This window comes from Sipha flava, unplaced genomic scaffold, assembly GCF_003268045.1.
Source record: "Sipha flava isolate LNK unplaced genomic scaffold, YSA_version1 249_pilon_pilon, whole genome shotgun sequence".
NCBI classification, from domain to species: Eukaryota; Metazoa; Arthropoda; class Insecta; order Hemiptera; family Aphididae; genus Sipha; species Sipha flava.
Window position 1 is genome coordinate 738,943 of NW_020272898.1, and position 24,397 is coordinate 763,339.

General features: G+C 27.2%; 2 protein-coding genes and 1 pseudogene across 4 annotated transcripts; all 3 read right to left on the reverse strand.

Moving 5' to 3' along the window:
* Positions 1 to 1,368: 1,368 nt before the first annotated feature.
* On the reverse strand, positions 1,369 to 13,273 carry LOC112684360. Of its 3 annotated transcripts, none has more exons than XM_025555847.1 (15): positions 12,920 to 13,273; positions 11,607 to 11,762; positions 10,105 to 10,187; positions 9,784 to 9,915; positions 9,300 to 9,702; positions 8,588 to 8,739; positions 8,395 to 8,527; positions 8,048 to 8,133; positions 6,951 to 7,082; positions 6,458 to 6,860; positions 4,200 to 4,351; positions 3,867 to 4,041; positions 3,655 to 3,788; positions 1,491 to 1,597; positions 1,369 to 1,431 (listed from the first exon to the last, which is right to left on the reverse strand). In XM_025555847.1, the coding sequence occupies exons 1-14, from the start codon at positions 12,990 to 12,992 to the stop codon at positions 1,529 to 1,531; spliced, it is 2,283 nt and encodes a 760-aa protein (XP_025411632.1). In that variant the 5' UTR covers positions 12,993 to 13,273; the 3' UTR covers positions 1,369 to 1,431; positions 1,491 to 1,528. The 3 variants fall into 3 exon arrangements, with proteins under 3 accessions (XP_025411632.1, XP_025411630.1, XP_025411633.1); XM_025555845.1 differs by having other exon boundaries at positions 1,386 to 1,597; positions 12,920 to 13,016; positions 13,088 to 13,273; XM_025555848.1 differs by having other exon boundaries at positions 1,386 to 1,597; positions 12,920 to 13,037; positions 13,088 to 13,273.
* A 1,897-nt stretch (positions 13,274 to 15,170) lies between these two features.
* On the reverse strand, positions 15,171 to 15,853 carry LOC112684438 (annotated as a pseudogene).
* Positions 15,854 to 21,189: 5,336 nt separating this feature from the next.
* On the reverse strand, positions 21,190 to 22,071 carry LOC112684439 (craniofacial development protein 2-like). The gene has a single exon (XM_025555976.1). The coding sequence runs from the start codon at positions 22,069 to 22,071 to the stop codon at positions 21,190 to 21,192; it is 882 nt and encodes a 293-aa protein (XP_025411761.1).
* Positions 22,072 to 24,397: the final 2,326 nt, after the last annotated feature.

Genomic DNA, 24,397 nt, shown 5'->3' on the forward strand with positions numbered 1-24,397 from the left:
GTTCGTCGCTAATTATAGTGTATATTTGTAAAATTGTGAAATATTGGTTCAGTTGATCAACAGTGCATTTAGACCAGCAGTTCCAAAATTTTTAAACAGTGTATTTATATTTATTATTTTAAGTTATTGGACACATTGTAGATAACCATTGTCTATTTTTCAAAAATAAGAACTTTAGCACTTTTAAAATAAAAAAATTAATTTTTCGCAGTACACTATTTGGGAAACACTGGTCTAGACATTATTTGCAAATTTTTTTTATAATATTACATGTTCTTACTTAAGTGATATGGTATGTATATATTTGTATGCAACTATTATTATGGACATTTTAACATCCATATATATATATATAACATATTTATGTTATATATAACAAATTTGTGAACTTTTTGCTGATTTTAAGTGAATAATATAATAATAACTGTATTTAACTAACAATTATAATTTTTTAAGTCCATATAAGACTTGGTTTAATTTAATTAATATGATATAATCAATGATATAGAATTTAATATTTTGTGCAAGCTAACACAATTTAATTTAAATTTAATATTATTGAAAAATGTTTTTATTATAAATTTGTAAATATTATACAGAAAATTTTTAAATCATTTCTCATCAGTAAAATTGTTAGATTATTACATAGATTAAACATAAATTTGGTTTTTTTTTATTTATTAAAATTTAATTTGAATAATTTCGAATTGAAAAATTTAAAAGTAGATACTAACTAGATAATGAACTAGATAGCACAAAATTACCATATACTTATATAAGATATTAACCCTTTTATATGATTTTTAAATGTTATAATAGATTTAAGTGAAAACTTTATTTTAAAACTAATATAATAATTAATTATAAATAAGATTTTAGCTTAATAACCCAGTGCAATTAGTGATGAGTATGTAATGATGTGATGTATAACAACAATTTATAAACCATAATATTGGTTAATTCATTATTTAAAGACATACTAAATTTAAATCAACATTAATTATTTTACAAATCTAAACCAAACATGATTATTTATTTGGACCCAAAATAAATCATAATATTAAATATTTTATTAAATTTCAAGTTTCAACTTAATTTTTTTCTTTTACTACATTTTAAATGATACCCTTATAATAAATAATACAATAAAACACTAAATTTCTAAATCCACAATTAAAGAGTTAATATTTATTCAAAATATTATAAATATAAATTTATTGTTGATTTCTTTTGTAATTGGTTTTGATTCTTTTATTTTAAGTTCAAATATTAAACCTTTAATTTAATTTAAGTTGACACTCTATTGATAATTTATGAAGCAATTATAATATTATAGATATAAAAAAAAATTATTATTTTAAACAATATATTTAATTAATAAACTAAATGTAAATTTTTATTTCAAATCACTCCAACCAGAAAACTTAAGTGCTGCAAATATGTGATAAAAATATTTATTTTACTATCATTTTGTTCATTTATATACATACCATTAAATTGATTGTTTTATATTTTTTATTAATTTACTTTACATATGAATGGTAGCTGCTGTATAACGAGCTTCTCCTTTATTCCAACCCCATTGAGTTGGTCGATACTAAAAAAAATTTAACATTATTATTAGTATGTTAATATTCTATTGTTTAAATAGGAATTTAAGATATTCTCAAAAGAGAAATCAACAGCCATCAGGGCTGGAAAAATACCATAAACATTTTATAATAAAAATAATAAAAATAAAATATTAAGCATGATAATATAATGATGGTAATAATATTAATTAGGGTTCGGATTTTTATGCAAATGCTTATTCTTCTCCAATTCACCTAAAATAATTTTTATTATAAGTGTTTACATCTCACACTGAATAGAATCCTATGGATAATTTTTGTTTTTACATATTTTGCATACTTGAGTAAAAATTACAAAGATTTGTATACTTCTATATAATTACATAAAAAGTGCATTTTATATAAATAATAAAAAAAAAAATAAATATTTTAACTGTGTCTATTTAAAAAAAGGAGGAATAGACTGAGTTCACTAAGTTTAAACTGTTGTAAGTATTGTTCAAAAATCCAAGGTATTCTCGAATTAAAAAAAATTGTGGAATATAAAGCAGAGAAATAAGTGACAAAAATGAAGATATATTGTAGAGTTGTCATCTATCTGGTTATAAATATTCACTAATAGTGTCTTAAAACAAAGAAAGAAGTTTTTCGAAGTATAAATCTATGCTGCCTGATAACCATAAAAACTTATGGTAACATAACTAATCATATTATGTAATTTTGTGTTAATTATTGGTTCCAATATTAAATTTTTTTTTTAATTCTAAATTTATATAATTGGTTAATATTTACTTGTTCCATAATTTATAAATAATAGTTAATTTCAACAGTGGATATGATGTATTATATTTTTAATACATAAAAAAGAATTTTTTTTGCACATTTTTTGCATATTTTTGAATATTTTAATGAAATTGGATGGAACAGTTTATATTTTAAAAAATGGTTAATATAGTAGTAAAACCAAGTTTATATTAAAATAATTTGAATTTTTAATGTTCTAACTTTCGAAAAAAAAAAAGCATCTAGATAATTAAGTAAATTACATTAAATTGTGGTGCTTTTATAAAATCAAACTTCAACCAAATGAATTTTGAGAAAAATGAAAAATGTTACGAACCTATAAACAACATAGATTTTATTAAAATATTTTGAAACTATAAAATGTCTTTAAAATGCCAATATGAGTACTCAGTAAATTTTTAGAGTCACTGCGATTAATAATTATAGAACAACAACAAAAAAATCTAATATCATTAAATGGAAATTTGTTGAAATATATGACTTGGTGGTCAATATTTCATTTTGTAACACTCATAACACTTACATTTATCTAATATTTTTTTTTCTTTTTATTATAAATAAAAATCTTATAAAAAATATTGAATCCAATTTCAAATATAAATCATAAAAGTTAGGAAGTTTATACATTTTTGATTGTTAGAGTTTTGTCATAATTTAATATTCAAATGCAAGTAAGATTAATTTGGAAACAGCTAAATTTCTCTTTAAAATATTTTCTTTCTTTTTTTCAATTATTAAAGCTCAAGAATTAAAAAAATTACTCCCCTCCCTCCAAAATACCATCTGAAACTTAATTCTTAACTTTTATTTTTTATTTGGGATGATTGGAGCAATCCTACCCAGTTGAAATTGTATATTACACAAACATGAAAAAAAAACATCACACACATCATGGTAAAACCAAAACAATCCTCACTTCACTTAGAATCTAAAAGTACTCATGACTGACAATACATTTAATACTAAAATAACGTTCCAGAAGAAATCAAAAATTCTAAAAGGGACTAGTTTATCTATTGATTTTAAAGAGATTAACTTTAGAATCTAAATATCACACAGGTTTAGTTAACATAAAGTGTCTACTAGACTCTGGCTATATATATATTAGTAAGAAAAACAAGAATGACCCATGCCATTCTACAGTAACTTAAAACAAAAAGCCAAGAATGAATACTGTATGATTTGTCACAAAATAAATTATAAACAAGTACATACTCATATATAAATATATAACAAGTACCTATAGGATTATTATATATTTTCAATATAAAATACATACTCTTATTAAAATTTGTCCAGATTGTGTATGTGGATTCAAATACGCATATAATACCCAAACTGTTGACATAATAATTAATGAAAAGCATAATGTGATGAAAAATAGACTTGTATTTGAGTGTGAAGAATCAGTGTCTAAAATATAAAAAATAAATGGTGATGATTATTCAGTATTAATAATGAAATGTATGAAATGTAATGTAAATATATTACGTGATTCAGATTTAACAGATTCTGTTCCACTAGAATTATTAAAAGTAGGTATTGGTTTATCTGCTATACATATATCTTTATTATTATAAAGCTTCAATTTCTCACAGTCTTTCTTGAGCCATTCCTGACGATTTCGATCCACTCCTGAAGAACATCTATTATCACACCAGTAACACTATAACACAAACAAATATTTATTATTATTATTTAATTAAATTCGAACTATTTAAATCTAAAATATACATATAATCTTATACAATTTAAGTAAAAACGTTAAATAAAAAAAATTATTATGTATTAGTTTATGATAGACTAAATATTTTTATATATTACATCATAATTAATATCCTTTTTCATACAGCTAGTACAATTTTTTCTCTCCATACATGTTGGCAACGCAATTAAGATAATAACAGTTCCATTTGTAACTTCATCCTCATGAAATGATATTCTATGATATTCATAAATGGTTTTTCGTCTCACAACTATAAATGAGAAACAAAGAATTAAACAAAAATATAAATTAGATGACAAGAAATTGTCTAACTACTTTCAATTAAAATCCAAATATGTCTAACTGGGGGTAATAAATTCATATGACAATGAAATAATAGAATTATTTTTTTTAAAAAGTGGTATGAACTGATTACCATAAGAGGCGTATGCAGGATATGTAGCTGCATACTCTTAACACAGAACCTTGTTTTAAAAATAACAAAAATAAATAAAATAATAAATTAATAATAAGGCTATAATTATATATTTTGTTCATAGTTTTGCAGTAAGTTACGTGTTACTACATACAATATTTTTAAATTTGTATGAACATTTTATTAAAGACCCGTTGATTGTTTTAGTGTAACTTAAATTTTATTTCTATTTGTATATGTCGTAGGCCATATGGAAAATTAGTTTTTTTGCAAAAAGACTAGGCTCTTTGCAATGGGGTAGCCCGTTTGCGAACTACTCATTATTTTTCCAAACAGCCTGTTGTTTTTCAGGCTCATTGCATACAGACTAACAGCTGTTAGGCCTTTTAAGAATTACTCACTATTTTTTCAAACAGCCTGCTATTTTTTAGGCTTATTGCATACATACTAATTTCAGTTAGGCCTTTTAAGAACTACAATCATTTTATGGTAAAAACCATTTTAATTATTTTATTTTAAGGGTTGTTGATAATAACACAGTACAAATATGTAACATAAATGTATAACATGTAACATTATTATTTATTAATAATATAAATGTATTTATTTATTGTTACATGTGGTTTTTTCATGGCATTTTGAGCTACACAGTACATTGTTTTTCCGACAAGCGCATCTATTTGTTTTGTACGATGTCTTGCAAAAACATTTTTGATTACCCTGCCCTTCAAATTGAAAATGTTTCTTCGCTATTTTTCTTAATGTCATCATTGTATTTGGTACTTCGTCAAGAAATTCTGCATCGGTTGTCTGTAATACATTTCGGCTTAGCCACGTATTTATAATTCCAAATCGTGTACCAATTTGATAAACGTTATTTTTTTTTGTCGACAACTTTGCCAATTATATTTTGTGTGTCTGGTCCATGATCTACCTTTGGAATATTAACTAAAACATTACTCCCAACTTTAATTATAACTAATTTCTTATCACTAAATTGTATCGTTTTTTCTGCAGCTTTTTTTTGTCCTTCAACAGCTTCTACTCTTTCTTTCTGAATTTGTTTTTTCTTTTACACATGAGTCGCACAAAGATTCTTTGTTTATGATAGACACTTTAGAAATGCACTTTTTACAGTCATATATATTATTATTCTTGTAACAAAACTTGAAGTCTTAATGCATTATTAATTTTGTTAACTTTATTTCCAAATATATTAATTATTTTACAATTATATAAAATATTCAAACTACAATACAATATGGATATAATAAATATTCCCTTCTCCTGAGGAGGTTATACAAAGATTATAAACGTAATACATAAACTGTATGATTCACAATACTGTGATATCAGTATACGTACGACGAGATTTACACTAATATATCAACGTACTACTTATAGTATGCTACGTGTAAACGCTAACGGGCAGGGTTATCAAAAACGTTTTTGCAAAACAAATAGATGCGCTTGTCGGAAAAACAATGTACTGTGTAGCTCAAAATGCCACGAAAAAAACCACATGTAACAATAAATAAATACATTTATATTATTAATAAATAATAATGTTACATGTTATACATTTATGTTACATATTTGTACTGTGTTATTATCAACAACCCTTAAAATAAAATAATTAAAATGGTTTTTACCATAAAATGATTGTAGTTCTTAAAAGGCCTAACTGAAATTAGTATGTATGCAATGACCCTAAAAAACAGCAGGCTGTTTGAAAAAATAGTAAGTAATTCTTAAAAGGCCTAACAACTGTTAGTCTGTATGCAATGAGCCTGAAAAACAGCAGGCTGTTTGGAAAAATAATAAGTAGTTCGCAAACGGGCTACCTCATTGCAAAGAGCCTAGTCTTTTTGCAAAAAAACTAATTTTCCATATGGCCTACGACATATACAAGTATTAAAAATGATTTAATACTATACTCACAAAATAATACTTTGTCTATAACATATGCATCAGATAATCCAATTTTCACAGGGTGATTAGTAGCATTTATTTCTTTGAGGTTTATTGGTAAATTTTTATAAGCAAATATAATATTTCCATTTGAATGTATAGTAGTTTGGAAAGTAAATTTTCCAACATCAGGTTTATCTTGTAGTATGACATCCTGCCAAGTGACTGTTAAGGCTGTATCATTCTCCATATAATAAATATTTGAAACATTAGATGTACTTAAATCAAAATTGGCCATTAATGGTGCGACATATTGAGTTGCTGCTAACCAAGAATGAATATAATCTCCTAAGTACAAAAAACCTCCAGTAGTAATAGTAGTCGAATTTATTAGAAGACCATAGAATGGAAATTGAAACTTTAAGCTGATAGTCTGAAAACATTCGTTACATATTATTTAATTATATACAAAAAAATAAAAATAAATTATATGAAATTTTTTTTTTTTTTTGTAGTAACTTACTGCAGCTCTGCGATGAGAATCTGATAACATTTCATGTATATTAGCTTTAGGATGGTTTATCAAATCCACCCAATATTTATCAAATATACTTTTATTATTTATTATTGTACTGTTGTAATATATATGAGAATCCTAGAAATCATTAATATTAGTATTTATATATCTATATAAATAATAGAATATCTAAGGGATAGGCAATATTCATTAATTTCATTGAATTATTGAAAAGAATGTCTTTACTTAAATTTCTAAGCAATGTAGTTGACATTTTTATCTCTAATTATGCATAAAAACATAATTAGTTTATAGAAAGGTTAACCTTTGGATGGTAATGTAATCTTGCCTTTATAAATCGTTGATAAAAATATGGTAGAACTAGCTAAATTACCCAGTCTCTCTGAGATATTTTATTTTAGATTAGAAAACTGACAAAAATCCATAATTTAAAAATTTTAGGTTGAAAAAATTATAGAATATTTGTATATTTTAATGTTATAAAAGTTTATTGATTCATATTGTTAAATAATTTACATAAATTTTAATCAGTGATTATTAAAATAAACATATTGAACAGATTAAATATTTCTTAGGTAACCAAAAAATTAAAAAGTCTATACGTATAAACGTACATCCAGTTCGAAACTGTTTTGACTCTTAAAAATGTGATTTTCAAAAAATCCTTTCTATTGCACGATGAAAGTATTAAAGGAATCACCACTCCAAATTTCTAGTGTGTACGTTGAGTATTTTTTTATATACAGTGATCAGTGAGTCAGTGGTATTTGGATTTTAAATATTTAAATTATAAGAATATTTATAATTTTTAATTGATATTTTTTAAACTAAAATGTACTATATTACTATTGTTATTCAATGCATAGCTGAATGTATTTTAAAGCAACAATACAGTGAAGTAAGTCGATAAGCCTCAAAAATATTATTTCTAGATCAATGGGAAAACACTTAACTTAGTTTTAAGTATTTAAAATTCTTATTAATATTTTAATACATTATTAAATCAGAATCTTACTAGGATTTAAATCAATAAATGTATTTTAAAAATAATTATAATAATATATGTGCATAATATAACTCACATTTTTTGAATTTGTTATATTATGGTCTAAAAGTGTTTGATTAGTAATTGTTGAAGGAAAATCTAAATCCAGTGGTTCAGGTGTTCCTAAAACAAATTATAAATATGTATAAGTTTTAATAGAAAATTAACCTATTTATTTTTATTAATATTAAGATAGAAAATGGTAAGAATAGTAATAGCAAAGAAAAAATCTATAAAATTAAACAATAAAACACAAAATCAACACAATGTGTAAAATGTGGTTTAAATAATATAAATAATTATATATAAAAATAGATGGATAATAATACAACAATTGTAGCATATTACAGATCTTGGACCTTAAAAATATTTCATAAGTGTTACCAATAGTATAAGGTGTAACTTCAGTAGAACATATATCTTTATCATTAAGTTTCAATTTTCTACAACCTTTCTTGTGCCATTCTTGATAATGTCGATCAACTCCTGAAGAACATCGATTATCACACCAATAACACTATAATATACAAAAATAATTTAATTTAATTTTCAAATTTTCAAATTATATTATATATACTTCAAAATCAATATCCTTTTTCATACAACTGGTACAATTTTTTTTCTCCAAGCATGTTGGTAATGGAGTCAAAAGAATAACAGTTCCATTTGTTATTTCATTCATGGGAAAAGCTATTCTATGATATTCATAAATGGTTTTTCTTCTCATAACTACAACATAAAAAATAGAAGTGAACAATTGTAAACAAATATTATAAGTAAAATGATAAATAATTGTTTAATTCTTAAATTAAATATAAATGATAAAACCGGTTTGTATTAAAGCAATTTGAACATAAGCATCCTAAAACTGTTCAAGTTCAATTTGAAATAATTTTTGAATAAACATTTTAAGTCTCAGTAGGATAAATTGCACAAATTTTTATTTTTTCAAATATTGATAGAATTGCTATTGGATTTATATTTAAAATTTAGATAAGCAAATTAAACCAATTAAAATCAATTTTTTAAGAAAAAACTTATTTAAAGTTTTGTAAAGAAGATTAAAAATTAATATTTTTAAAAAAAATATTTAAATAATATAAATGTGTAGAAAAATAATTTGATTTTAAGTATTTTCCTATTATTATCATAAATATATTAAATATGGCCACCAGAATTTCATATGATAACAATAACAAACAATTTTACAATTCTATAATAATTAATGATAAATGATTAAAATTCTCTAGTTAAAAACAAATTTTACTTTTATAAATGATAATACTAACAATATTCTGTATTTTCTATTGTATAAGCATCAGATAATCCTATTTTCACAGGATGATTAAAAGGAATAATGTCTTGAATTTTGATTGGTAAATGTTTATAAACAAATACAATATTTCCATTTGAATATAAGGTTGTTTGAAAAGTAAATCCTCCAACATCAGGTTTATCTTGTAATACCACATTATGCCAAGTAACTGTGAAGGCAGTTCCATTATCCATGTAATAAATATTTGTTTCATTTGTTGTACTTAAATCAAAATTGGCCATCAATGGTGCTACATATTGAGAGGTTGCTAACCAAGAATAAATGTAATCTCCTAAATATAAAAAACCTCCAGTTGCAATGGTTGTTGAATTCAATATGTGACCATAGAATGGAAATTGAAACTTCAAACTCAGAGTCTGAAAATATTTTAAATTTGTTTAACTTATAATAATTATATAATATATATAATAAAATTCAAATAGATATGAAAAACTTACTGCAGCTGCACGATGAGAATCTGATAATGATTTATGTATATTAGCATTGGGATGGTTTGTCAATTCTACCCAATATTTATCAAATACACTTTTATTATTTATTGTAGTGCTGTTGTAGTAGACATGAGAATCCTAAAAAATATTACTATTATAAGCATTTATTTCATAAAAAGGATATCATAAACATAAGTATTTTTTTTGATTGAATCTCTGAAATCTTAAAATGTTATTAACTATAATATTGACTTAATAATTAATAAATAAATTAAAAAACATCAAGAATTATTTTGAAAACTATTATAGCACTAAAATAAAACTTACATTTTTTGAAATTGTTATATTGTGTTCTAAAAGTGTTTTATTAGTAATTGAAGGAAAATCTAAATCCATTGGTTCAGGTGTACCTAAAACAAATTATAAATATACATTTAAATCATCTATCGTTGGTGATTTTAATAAAAATAAAAATAAATACATATAAAATATTTGAACAGGCAATTTAAATAAATAATTATTTTTTAACAAATTTTTCAATCATTGACAGTATCTACATGTTTTCTTAATATAAAAACAATTGAAGAGTTTATAAGGAAGTTTTTTAATGGTTAATATAAGGATGTTTTTGTAGTAGATTTATATTTTCATATTATTTGACACCAATCAATATGACATTTTTGCATTAAATGTACCTACACATAAAATTAACTCATCTTTGCAGTATAAATAAAATCTAATTTTATATTTTTTACATTAACTATAATTTGTAAAACAAATGCTTAATGTTTAGTATAAACATATTTATCTGTTGATATTAGGTATTTTATTTAGTATTCTTTAACTAGTTTTAGTTTAATCTAAAATTTCCTTTAAATTAACATTAAAGCTAAAAAAAGCTGAATTTCAACTTGGATTTCATAAATATTCATGATATATTTTTAGCATTTTAGTTTTGAATAATATGATACGACAAGAGAAGATAGAATAAGGAACATATATTAGTGTATCATTGATAGTGGACCAGATGAGAGAAAATAAACCGAAATGATTTGGGCATGTGATGAGGCAAGAGGAAACAAAAGCAATAAGAGTGGTTATAATAATAAACATTGAAGAGAAAAATGGAAGAAGATCAAAAATGAGATTGTTGGATACAATTGAGAATGATATGAGAGCTGTTGGTGTCTGCATAGGGTATGTAGAAAATCGAAATGAGTGGAGGTTTAGACCGACCCCAAATAGTTGTTTTCCCTTTCTCCAGGTAAGGGAAATGAAGAAGTTTTGAAAAATATGATATTAAATGATAAATTAATATAGTATGCCTCTAAAATTAATGTCTTACTATTTTCAGTTTCACAAACATATTAAATCTTGGAATATACTTCATTATAATAAATCTATAATCCGTATCAACTATAAATGTTTTATTTTATAAATCAATAAAAAATATTTAATGTATAAAAAAATAAATAAACAAATAGAAATAAATGAATGAATGCTTTTAATGGTTAGTCTAGAATATTATTAATTTTTATAGTACAACCGGTTTCAAATTAAAATGAATTTTCAAATGAATAAAATCGCAACTCAGTATTGATGTTTTTATACCTGTTAATGAATTTTTATTTTGAAACTTTAAGACTACTTTACAAACATAATAATATTCCAGACTAAGCATTTATTTATATCTATATATAAAATATTTGTTTATTTATATTAATTTACAAGTATTAACTATTTACTAATTTTTAAGTTTTTTTTTTATTATTTTGTTATTTAAAAAATATTTGTTTGAATTCTATGGATTGGGTATTTATAAAATTTACTTGGTTTTAATCCATTTACGTTGTCTGTAGGTGCTTGGATAGATGTATTTTTTTGCTGTAGTGGTTCCGCAAATCTTTTTGTACGCATATTTGGAAGTGTAATAATGTCAACATCTAAAACTCTGTTGCCAGGTGTAATGATTTTATAAAAATATTCTGAAATATAATAATGAAAAAAAATCATTAAAAATTATAATAACATTTAAGAAAAGTAATAATTTATTGTATAATGTATCTATTAAGAAAAACTATCAAATATCATTATTATAATTTAAAATTGAATTAAAAAATTATATTCTTGTAATATCTAACGATTTTTGGTCTTTCAGTAATCTTTTCCCTTCAATGTTTACTATCATACCCACTCTTGTTACTTTTGTTCCTCATGCCTCATCACATGTCCAAACCATCTCATTCAATTTGGTCTCATCTTGTCCACTATCGACGCTACCCCAATACTACCTCTCACATAATTGTTCTTTATTCTATCTTTTCTTTTGTCACTCTCCTCTTCCATCTAAACATTCTCATTTCTGCATCACTCGTACTCTGTTCTATTCTTTGCATCAAAATTAATACAAATTTAATTAAATAATAAGTTAGATTAGGTAAGGTATATAAACAAATATATGAAATGGAACAATGATACTTTAGCTTTAAAATATATATATATTCAAGACTATTTTCATTACATTGTACGTAAATCAAAGTGGTAAAATAGTATATACAGATACTTATACAATTATCTTCATAGTTAAATTCATTATAATAACTTCGATACAAGTATTTTTACTATAGGTACTAATTTTTTCATCAATAAAAAACAATTTCTACTAATATTTTCAATTTATAAAGAAAACACTAATGTTAATCAAAATATTTAAAAATATTACAAACATTATATTATTAAAAAAGGTTAGTGTCAATTATTAAATACAGAATCAAAATTATGAACTTTAAATACCTATAAAAATAAATCATTTTTTAAATATAATTTTAAAAATTAAAAATCTTCAAACTTTTACTTCATATTTGTAATAAATATAATTTAAAGAAATATTGCAATTTAAATATTTAACAATTATAATTAATATCCATTGAATATAAATTTTAGGTAGATCATATAACAAAAAAAATCAAAAAAAATAAATTGTTTTAATACTAATAAATCTCATATCAACTAAATATTGCACATCAAAAATTGTTAATCAACAAGTATGAATTATAGCTTTTGATTACCTAATCAAAGTGTACCTAGTGCATAAATAAAATAACAATTGTACATATTAATATGCAAAGTAAAAGATAATTACCTTCATGGGAAAACACAGAAGAAATGGTAACACAAACAAACAACAAACTCCAATGAATAGTTTTGTACAACATTGTTTTAAATGTTGTTGGACACTTCTTGAATGCAAAGGAATAAAACTATTTAAAAAATATAATACATAATTATGGCTAAATATCACAATTAGTACCTATGACTCCAACTTTTATTTTCATGTATTAGACGAACAGACGGCAAAAATTGATAGCCAAGGCCAACCGAATCGAGTTACAATAGCTGTAAAGATTGGAAACAATCAATCGTAGTAGGTAGCAGTTAAAGAAATAAAAATTATGATATGTATAATAATAAATATATAAATGTTTAGATCAATGTTTGATAACGAATGTAGATAAAAAAATATTGATTATAAGTCATAGATATGGTTGTAGATAGTAGATCAAAAAAATAATCAAAACAATAAAAAATATCGATATCCGTTCTTTTAAAAATCTCATCATAAGCGTGCGCACGGAGTAGTCAGGATAGGCACTTGACTACTCTGTGAACCTTCCCTCCCTCAACAAAATATTCAATATTATTACAATTATAAATAACCATATTATGTTTAACCATTTCGAAACATTCGTAAACGGTAAATACATGCATAAGAATATTGGAAAAATATAATTATTAAGTTCCCATCCAAATCTGTTGTTAATATTAAATATAAATGTGTAATGTATGACTACCTTGTCAGTACTTAATGTCTGCGCACGCTTATGGATCTCATACAATAGGTATCAGTGGCGTATTTAGACTTACTTCTAGGGGGGGGGGCTCAATTTTTTTCTTTAATTCAAGCTCAAAATTTACAAGTAAAATTGTTGGTAATATTTAAACCAGGTGAATCCTTAATATTTTTATTTATTTATTTTTTTTTAATCTAATGCAGAATCGACTTTTGTGTAGTTCTTTTTTAACACCTTTCTGTGTTTTGAAAGTTATGCTTGTATTTTATTTGATTTTTCACTAAGTATGAACCCGACAAAGAGCCCGATACAGTATTTACAGTCACGCATAATTTGATTTTGTTATGAAATGATCCATATTAAAAAAATTTGAAATATGTATCTCACATAAAATCAATTCCTTAAATACGGATTCAAGGCGACAAGACAAGTGAGTTTAGTTTTTATTCCATAAGATGATTAAAAATTGAATGAGAACTATTATGTAAGTTTTACTAACTTGAGTATAATTAACATTGAGGATGATCTTGCAAACAAAATTGTTGCGGAAGAAATACTAAAAACATTTTCTACTATCGATAAAATATTATGTTTAATACTTTAATAATTAAATATAATAAATAAAATAATTTAAAATAAAATATGTACATATCTTTTAATATTTTGAATATAATTATAGTATAAATAAAAAATTTTAAATGTGTAATGTCGGAAGGACTGGGGGTAGATCCCTCACTGCTCTTTTATGGTTTAACTCTTGTAGCACTCCTAAGATTTGAACTCTATTTGTGCCAGTGGCTATTGGTACCTATTTAAAATAAAATAATCCATTAATAACTTTTAAGATATAGGTTTGGCGATCGAATATAATGATTGAAATATACAACTGTAATACTTCATACTTAATTTTTACAACTATGACTGCAAAACGCTGGAAACGGTGAGGAAATTGCACTTAATTTTAATTTTGATAATAATTTAGTACGATTACAATTCATCTACGGTCAATAAGTGCTATACTGTATGTCCCATAAGTCCCGTATCACCCTTAATATCTCCACGGGAAATCAATATATTTAAACGCGGTTTTTTTTACAATACTTAGTATGGAAATTCTGATTGAATGACATAAAATTAAATCTGTAAATATCTTATTATTAGTGGAGCATTTAGGAAAGATTAAAATTAAAATTCATAAGATATTTTTAAACTTGATTATTAATAGAAAAAAAAAATTTAATACATAGAAACGAAAATAATGCATCACATTTTTTTTTATAAATGTTCGAAGTGACCTTCATTATTTGTAACACAGAGCTGAAGTTTTTGGACTCAAGCGTTTTTAACAATTTCTAATGTCTCAGGTAAAATATTTTGAATATTTTGTTCAATTTTGTCACGGAGATCAGGCAATGAACACGATGGATACACAAGATTTTTCAAATAACCCCATAAAAAAAATCCATTGCTGTTAAGTCGGGCGACCTAAGTGGCCAAAGCACTGGAGGGGTCCAACAAGGAGTAACAAAGGGTTGTTCCTATCTATTTTCCTGGGAAATGCTCGTCTCTTAGAGTATTTGAATTATGTGCTGGTGCACCTTCTTGGATAAAAATTGGCTCTATTATATTTGTATTAACTAATTGAGAAATTATTGACCACAAACGTTCTTCTAATGAATCTCTATAATTTTCTCCGTTTAAATTTCCTTCAATAAAAAAGGGCCCGATAATCTACCTATTCCAAATTCCACTCCAAACATTTCATTTTTCTACATTTTGGGCATGAAATTCTATGGGTTCATATGGGTTTTTGTCAAACCAGTGATACGTCCAGTGTCTACTTGTTTGTCCATGTCTGATAAAAGTAGATTCATCGGTAAAGATTAATTTATCTATTAATAGTGGGTCCTGACTAATTATCTATAACACCCATTCTCAAAATTATAAACGCCTTTCTTCATCACCCGCATGAATTTTTGAACAAATTTTATTTTATATGCCTATATTTTATTTTTTTTTGAGCATTCTATGAACGGATAATTTGCTTACTCCAGCCTCCCACATCTATGACGTACGGATAATTCTGGAGCTATTTCTACATTTCCAAGAATGTTGATGGTATTATCAACATTGTACAATGATTTTTTACGATCAGGATATTTAATTTCATAACTATAAGCAGTTTGTCTATGACTTTCGTTATTTCGGAAGTAACATTTGACCATGTCGATGTACTCATGTACTGAATCTGTGTGAGTCATTTTAAATATTGAACAAAATAAGTAAGAAATAAGAAATTATAGTTAAAGACACATAACCCACGCTAGATGAGGTAAAAAGTCAAATAAATAATTTGAAGAATCACAAGTCACCAGGGGAGAATGAGATCCAAGCAGAGCTCTTAAAAAAAGGAAGAGAAGAAGTCTCATTTAGAGTGTGGAAACTGATTTGCCGAATATGGTCAAATGAGGAATTACCAATAGAATGTAAGACATCAGTGCTATGTCCAATTCACAAGAAAGGGAATAAACAGGACTGCAATAATTGTAGGGAAATAGCTTTCCTTAATGTAACATACAAAGTCTTTTCGAACTGCATACTATCAAGGTTAAATAGTAAAGCAGAAGAATTTATAAGTGACTATAAGGGAGGATTCAGACCAGGAAGGTCGACAGTAGATCAGATACTTATCCTCAGACAACTGTTCCAAAAAACTTGGTAGTTTGACAAAGAGATAAATGTTCTTTTTATCGACTTCAAAAATAAATACGATAGCGTATATAGAACAAGCCTAATTAATTGCCTGAAAGAATTTAAGCTACCACAAAAATTAAAAAGACTTATTGGGGTAAGCATCACAGAAACATTTGTAAAAATTAAGGTAGGAAGTGCAGAAACGGAGCCAATACTAATAAAATCTGAGTTAGACAAGGAGATTCAATATCACCGATACTATCTAACTTAATTTTAGAAAATGTAGTAAGATAAATGTAAACTCAACCACAATAAGGTGTTAAGTTACGAGAATCGACTATAGCAATTTTGACATATGCAGATGATTTGGTACTAATGAGCAAATCACAAAATTATTTAAGATCTCTATTCATTCGTTTGGAGGAAATGGCAAAAAAAATAGGGGAAAACCCAAGAAGAAGAAAAAGAAGTGAAATACACAGTACGTACTGTACGTCTGTACGTATGACACTAATAATAGTGATAGCTATAAAAAAAAAACAAAAGATAATAATTTTAATAGGAAATTGCAATACGAAAAGGTATTATTATTATAAATTGCATTATTAATAACTGTAAGATTATGTCCAATTTTGTAACTTTAGGTTCACTTCATGATAATTAAAAAACTTAAAAACAGGTAACTAGTTTCGCTGTTCAGGAAATGATAAGACATGGCTATTTTTATTTCTATTGAAATCAAAACTTTAATTAGGTATGTAAAACTATTGTCATGCTGAACAGTGACGTTCTCAGGAATTTTCAATGGGGGGGGGGCTCTGAAAATTTACTAGAATACAAAAGTGGGGGGCTCTGCCCCCACATCCCCCATAGTCATAATTATTACAAATTTTATACTGTTTTAAAAAACCACGTTATCACATAATCAATAAAATCAATAATTAACTATTGGAATAATTGTAAACAAATACGGCCAATGGAGGGTGGGGGGTTCAAACCCCATAAACCTCTCCCGTGAGTACGCCACTGATCAGGCACGTAGCTAAAGGAGGGCCAGGGTGTGCCTGGCCCACCCTAATATGTGTCCGGCCTAAATAAAATAATAAAATAAATATGTGTTAGGCCGGCTCACCTAAAGTATTGAGAGGGACTCATTATTATATGATTGCTTTTAATTTTACCAAATTTTTATTATTGCCTAAATATGACGCAAATAAAACCAAATACATCGGGTTTTAATTATAATCTAATGTAACTTGTAACTAAATTTAAACGATCGATTAGGAAATAATTGCTATTTATAGCTAAATACCGGTACTATACTACAATGTCAAGTTGTTCTTATCATATCTAGACAGTGACTACTGTATACTTGTATGTTTATTTTTAAAATACTTTAAGCGAGGGTATTGTCATTATATTGATTCATATAGAAATATAGAATTATATTATGGTCTCCGATTGGGCACTTACATTCACATTCTGCGCACGCCGCACTTATGCTAACATTACCTGCGTTAATATCAGATGCGTGTCTAAGACCAAAATTCAAGACAGGCCTCGTTATAAAAAAATTTTGACGCTCAACACTACGGCGATGATCGCCGACCAAACGACGAGTCGTCGGGTCGTGTTATATCCATATAGAAATATGGGGTATTTCCAAGAAACGCTTGAGAATTGCTGATAAATTTTACGATTATTAATTTTATTTAAAGACAAATATTTATATTGTTTGCATCAAAAAATATGATCGATAAAAAATATGGTCACACAATTGCCTACGCAGTATGTTGAATAACTTTCATTTTACATTCAGTATTCAGTGTGCTTATATAAATATAATTTTAAAATGCATATTTTGGGTATAATTAAAGGTTAAAAATCAGGGTAGGCCCGGGCCTACCAAGCCTACCCACTGGACACGCCTCTGGTTAATATTTGTACAATTTATAGTATTTATACATTTTATCTTATATATTTAAATTAATTTTATAATGGCATCCCTCAGTCGATGTGCCAAAAGAAAACTAAAATTACAAAGAGAAGAGCAAAATGATAAAATATGTTATTATTAGGTTATATACATATATATTTGTAGTAATGATACACTGATAACTACCTTTTTATAATATAAAAAAGTCCTGGGAGGAGGGGGCCTACCTAGTGAATATTTTCTGACTACATGCCTGCCACTGATGCTGAAATAGATGTTTAATTATTGAAATGTGAAACAATTAATGTTTTTGTTATAATTATTCAAAAACAACTTGCTCTAACTTGGTCAATTTTTATTCAATTTTAATATTTTTTTTTTTTTTTGGACGGTTTTAAAAAATATGCTCAAGAAAATGACTATCTAAAAAATTGAAAATTCTTAAATGCATAAAAATATTTTTTTTGAATTTTTGAATTTTTTTAAGTAATCTGCAAATTACCTCTCATATCTGGTTATAATTTTTGTGTAAGTATAAATAATACTATAAACCTATATCGAACGTATAACCCGCTGGATATCGACCGAATGTCGATATAAAATAGTAGATTATTTATTTAGTTTCATTTATATATATATATATAATATAGGTATTTACTTGCTTAAATACTTGTGAATCATTTTCAGCATATTGTTTGATTTTTTCTTTTTATATATATAATTAGTTTTTTGTGTTTCAACCGTGGTTCATTTCTGTAAATTGTATGTACTTTACTAGATTAGAAATGAAATGTCCAGAAAAGAGAGGGAAAATACACCTACTCGTATAATGATTAGAGGATGTGTTTTTTTTTTTTTTTTCAACCCGAATGTTGGTTTACAACTCCAATTCTCCATTCTAACCGATTCCTCGCCTTTTCTTTGAGTTCCTTGAAGGTTTTGACTTTTGCATCGATTTTAATTTGTCCTATATACGAGTTCCGCGGGCGTCCTGCAGTTTTCTTTCCTTCTATCATACCCTCCAATATAATATTATGCAATTCTTCCTGGTGTCTCAGGGCATGTCCAACCATTTTCCAGCGTCTTCCTCTAATCGCATCTATGAGTGTACGTTTTTCTCCCACTGTTCTAAGTACTTCTTCATTCGTTTTCCACTCTATCCAACTTATCCTTTCCATACGCCTCCAGCACCACATTTCGAACGCTTCTAATTTTTTCTTTTCGGTATCATTTATTACCCAAGTTTCACATCCATATGTTGCATCACTCCATACATATGTTTTTATAAGGCTCTTCTTGATATTAAGATGTATCTTTTTTGAAGTGAGCAACTTATGTTTTTTACTAAAGGCAATTTTTGCTAATGCTATGCGTTGTTTAATCTCGTGGACACTCTTGCCATCAGATGTGATTTTACTCCCTAGGTATACCATTTCTTCTACCTGTTCCAGTTTTTGATTACCAATATATACATCAGCTTTTACTTTTGGGTCTCTGGCACAGACTAAGATCTTCGTTTTTGTACTATTTATTTTCATTTCTGATGTTCTGAGCATTTCATCCATTTCTTCAACTGCACGCTGTATGTCACCTTCACTCTCAGCAATTACCACAATGTCGTCAGCAAATCGTATCATTGAAACGATTTCTCCACCAATTTTGATCCCAATATTTAATCTTGTTAGCTTTGCTTTCACTATATTTATAGCTTTTTCGATGTAGCAGTTAAAGAGTGTTGGTGGTAGCGTACATCCTTGTCGGACTCCTTTTTTTATTTGAGCGTTAGTTATAATTTCTCCTTTTTTAATGCAGGCTGTCTGGTTCTTGTACAGACTGTGAATGATTCGTAGGTCTTGTTGTTCAATACCTATTTCTCGTAATATATGCAGCATCTTGTTCCAATTTACTTTATCGAAGGCCTTTTCCAGGTCTATGAAGGCCAGATATGTGATTTTATTTCTATCGATCTGTTTTTCAATTAGCACTCGCAATCCTAGAATTGCTTCTCGTGTACCTTTTTATCTACTGAATCCATATTGATCATTTTTTAAGTATTGTTCCACTTTTCCTTCTATTCTTCGATTTATTATTTTTGTTAGGATTTTTGAGACATGTGTCAGTAAGCTCAGTGTTCTAAACTGCTCACAGGAATTTGCTCCACTTTTCTTTGGTATAGTTATAATTATGCTTTTACAGTAATCGTCTGGCACATCTCCTTTCTCATATATATCCTGAGTTAGTTGGTATAAAGCATCCTTTATCTTCATACTAGCACATTGCAACAGTTCTGCTGTTATGTTATCAATCCCGGGAGCTTTATTTTGTTTCAAGTCATAGAGCGCTAGCTCAAATTCTGATCTTAAGATGGATAGTTTTGTTTTTTCCTCATTTATTGTAATTTCCTCCAATTTTTCTCCCTCATAAAGCTCCTCAATATACTCTTTCCGTCGTTTTATTATGTCCTCATTATCAACTAATAATTGGCCCATTTTGTCTCTTATATTAGTGACATTTCGTTTTCTCTCTCCTACAAATTGTTGGATCTTGTGATATGCATAATCTATTTTGTTAGCTCTGAACATTTCGTCAATTTCACTACACTGCTGTTCCAGCCATTCTTCTTTTGCTTTCCTGGCTTCTCGATTAACTTGGTTCCTTAGTTGACGATACTTCTGTTGTCCTTCTCTCGTGTTATTGTTTTTATATTTTCGTCTTTCATCTATAAGTTTTACTATTTCCTTGTCAATCCATACTCTTCTGGGTTCTTTATTTTCTTTTTTTGTTAGCACAGAGTTTGCTGCTTTTTTAATAGCTGATTTTATGTTCTCCCACATTTTATTCAGTGGATCATCTACATTTTGTTTTTGGTATTCGATATCCATATAGCGTCTATATTCTTCCACAATCTCCGCTCTCTTTAGTAATCTAACATTATAACTGTCTTGCTGTACTTTTGTTCTTTGCGTGTTTTTTATATCTGAGTTCATATTTCGCCATTACTATATTGTGATCAGTGTCACAATCAGCACTCGGATATGTTTTACAGAATTTAACTTGATTCTTAAATCGATTTTTTATCAGTATGTAATCTATTTGGTAGCGGGCAATATCACCTGGCATTTTCCATGTATATATTCTTCTCTTAGGGTTTTGAAATCTGGTGTTTGTTATAATCATCCCATTTTCTCTGCAAAACTCCACTACTCTTTCTCCTCTTGCATTTCTTTTACCTAAACCGAAGTCTCCGACTTCTCTACCTTCCCTGCCTTCTCCAACTATAGCATTAAAGTCTCCCATGATGATTACGTTATCGTGTGGTTTAGTATGTTTCATTAGCTCTTCAATGCCTGCATACACTTCTTCCACTTCTTTATCATTTGCTTTTGATGTTGGCATATAAACTTGTATAATTGCAAGGTTGTTTGGTGTTGACTCTACTTTGACCAAACATAGTTTGCTACTATAGGTCACAACGTTCGTAACTCTTTTACTCCACTTCTTATTGAGAGCAATTCCAACACCGGCTTGTCCTTTTGTACTATTTGTATGAATAACTCTGATGTTGTCAGACCAGAAGTCACCATTATCTGGCCAACGTATTTCGCATAATCCTAATATGTCTATATCTAGTCTTTTCATTTCTATTTTTATATTATCCAGCTTTCCTGTTTTCAACATTGTTCGTACATTCCACGTTCCTATTCTTTGCGTTTTGTTCTTCTCACATGCATCCTGCTGGGTAGCTCCCACCCGGACATCCGAATGGGGAGCTATTTTACGTCCGGACAAATTTTTTACACTGCGAAAATTCATTTTAGAAGACAAAATAGTAGTTGCCTAACTAGAGATGTTAATGTGGTAGTTTCCCCTTGCTTTCCACATCGCAGTAGCATCCATTATTACTAAAGGATGCTATTCAAGCATAAATTAATTTATTCTTGATACTAGAAGAGCTGCTGCCTTCTTCTAGGTCCATTTTGGTCGCCTCTTACGACGGGCATGGACTGCCGAGGGTGAATTATAATCCCCACCCCCAGGGCAAAGAGGATGTGTACAACAGCTGAATCAAGACGGTGACTTATTTTTGAGAACTGGTCACCGTAATGATGGTTATGGTCAGGGTTGCCAACCGTCCCGATTTTTGCGGGACATTCACGATTTTGAGATTTTTTTCCCGCGTCCCGATCAAAATTTATGCGGGACATATTTTTTCCGGGACATAAGGAAATTACTAAGAAACTAAACCATTTATAATCAACGATAAAATGTTTCATTCGTTATCGAGTAAAAAGCAATAATCTATTATTATATTTATAGATACTATGGCATTTGAACATTACAGTTATTACTTATTTATAAATAATATCTAACCAATTACCAAGATATACGTAGATATGTTTATTTTATCTGTATAGTAATCAGTAATAGCGTTTTATTATAATGTGCCAATGTTACTATTATGTTTGAAAAAGCAAGTAAATTACTTCAAAAGTCTGAGACGAGTTCCCCCGAGATATTTTATATTATGAATGAGTTAAAAACTAATATTTCAACTCGCATAAATGAAAAGTTTTATGGCTCAAATTTCATCACATGTAAGAATAAATTATCAGTATCTAACATAAATACTATAAAAAAAGACTTTGATATGTTCTACAACACTGCATTAACTTATTTATCTAATCATTTTGATTATGAATATTCGCCACTAAAATTTTTGGAACCACTTTGCTTAAAATCAAATTTGTTACTTTATCAAGATATTGCAAAAATAATTGAAGTATTTGGACTAGTTGATGTAATTTCTTTAGATGAAATATTTGAAGAATTTACAATTATCAAGCCTGCTATACCAACAGTTAGCTTCAAAAATAATTTAACTGTTTATGAAAAATGGTTAGAACTTTTATCAATTCAGAAATTAAAAAATTTTGAAATATTATTAATAACTTATGGTAAACGAAAAATCGGGCCATATCCTTATATATAATAATATACTACAACCTTATTGTTTTCATTTATTGTAAACTAATTTTATTATTGTTTTTTATACTTTGTAATATGTACAAATAGTTATTGTTAAATCAATTTGACTATTAAACACATGGTTTTTTTACTTTTAAGTTATATTTCTTTAGTATTTCATAAGTTGTTTAAGTAAGTATTACAAGGTAGGCCTAATTTAACTTAAATTTCTACTGCAATTCCTATATTAAATTTCATAATATTTACTAGTCCTTAAAATCTTAACGTCTTTCTTCAGCTAAAAATGTTTTTCTCGTTAATAGCATTACCGTATAAGTATTGTAAAATGAAACCTAACTTGCTTTACTGTGTGTGGTTAGTTTCTCTAGTCATTTAGTAAGTCATTAAATTTGAATAGATTTGGTTAATTTTAATTCAATGATACATAGTGTTGCGCAATGGCGCACACTGGAAGGTTCAAGGGTAGTAGCTGCTACCCCTGAAAAATTGGGTGGGTGGGTGGTCCTCCTGGCCCCAAAATATCTACATCTACATGACTACATCATAATAAATCTACTACGTACAGTGGCGTGTTGAAGAGGTTTTTGAGAGGCCATGGCCTCTGCATTTTTAGAGGTGGGTGGTTTGGGTAGCCGAAGTCTCATGACTTATATGAGGATATCAATTCAATTGTACCTATACTTACATAAACTATAATAATAATTATTCAGAGACATTAAAATAGGCAAGTTGAACAAGTTTAGAGAATTCTAGTTAGGGGGTGTGGGGGCGAAGCCCCCGCGGGTCTATTTTTGAAAGTGATTTAGTGGGTGGGTGTTATTTTTCCATTCAATATGCTACCTCTATTCATTTTTGAGTGTGCGCCACTGGTGTTGTGTGCAGTCAATTCAACAGTTCATAATAAAAATATTCAAACTAAGTTAAACTGTTTTTATTGAAATATTCTAATTATAATTTAATTTAATTTATTTTAATTTAATCAAATTGACAATTATACTAGCGTGAAGATGTTTGTTAAGATTGGACTAAAACACATCTGAATATTGGTCTGTACGGGACTACCTTTTATACCCTGTTCCTATGGAATAGTTGATCCGGACATAATTTCTAATGACATTAACATTTAAGATCCCCTTCGAAAGTATCTACATTT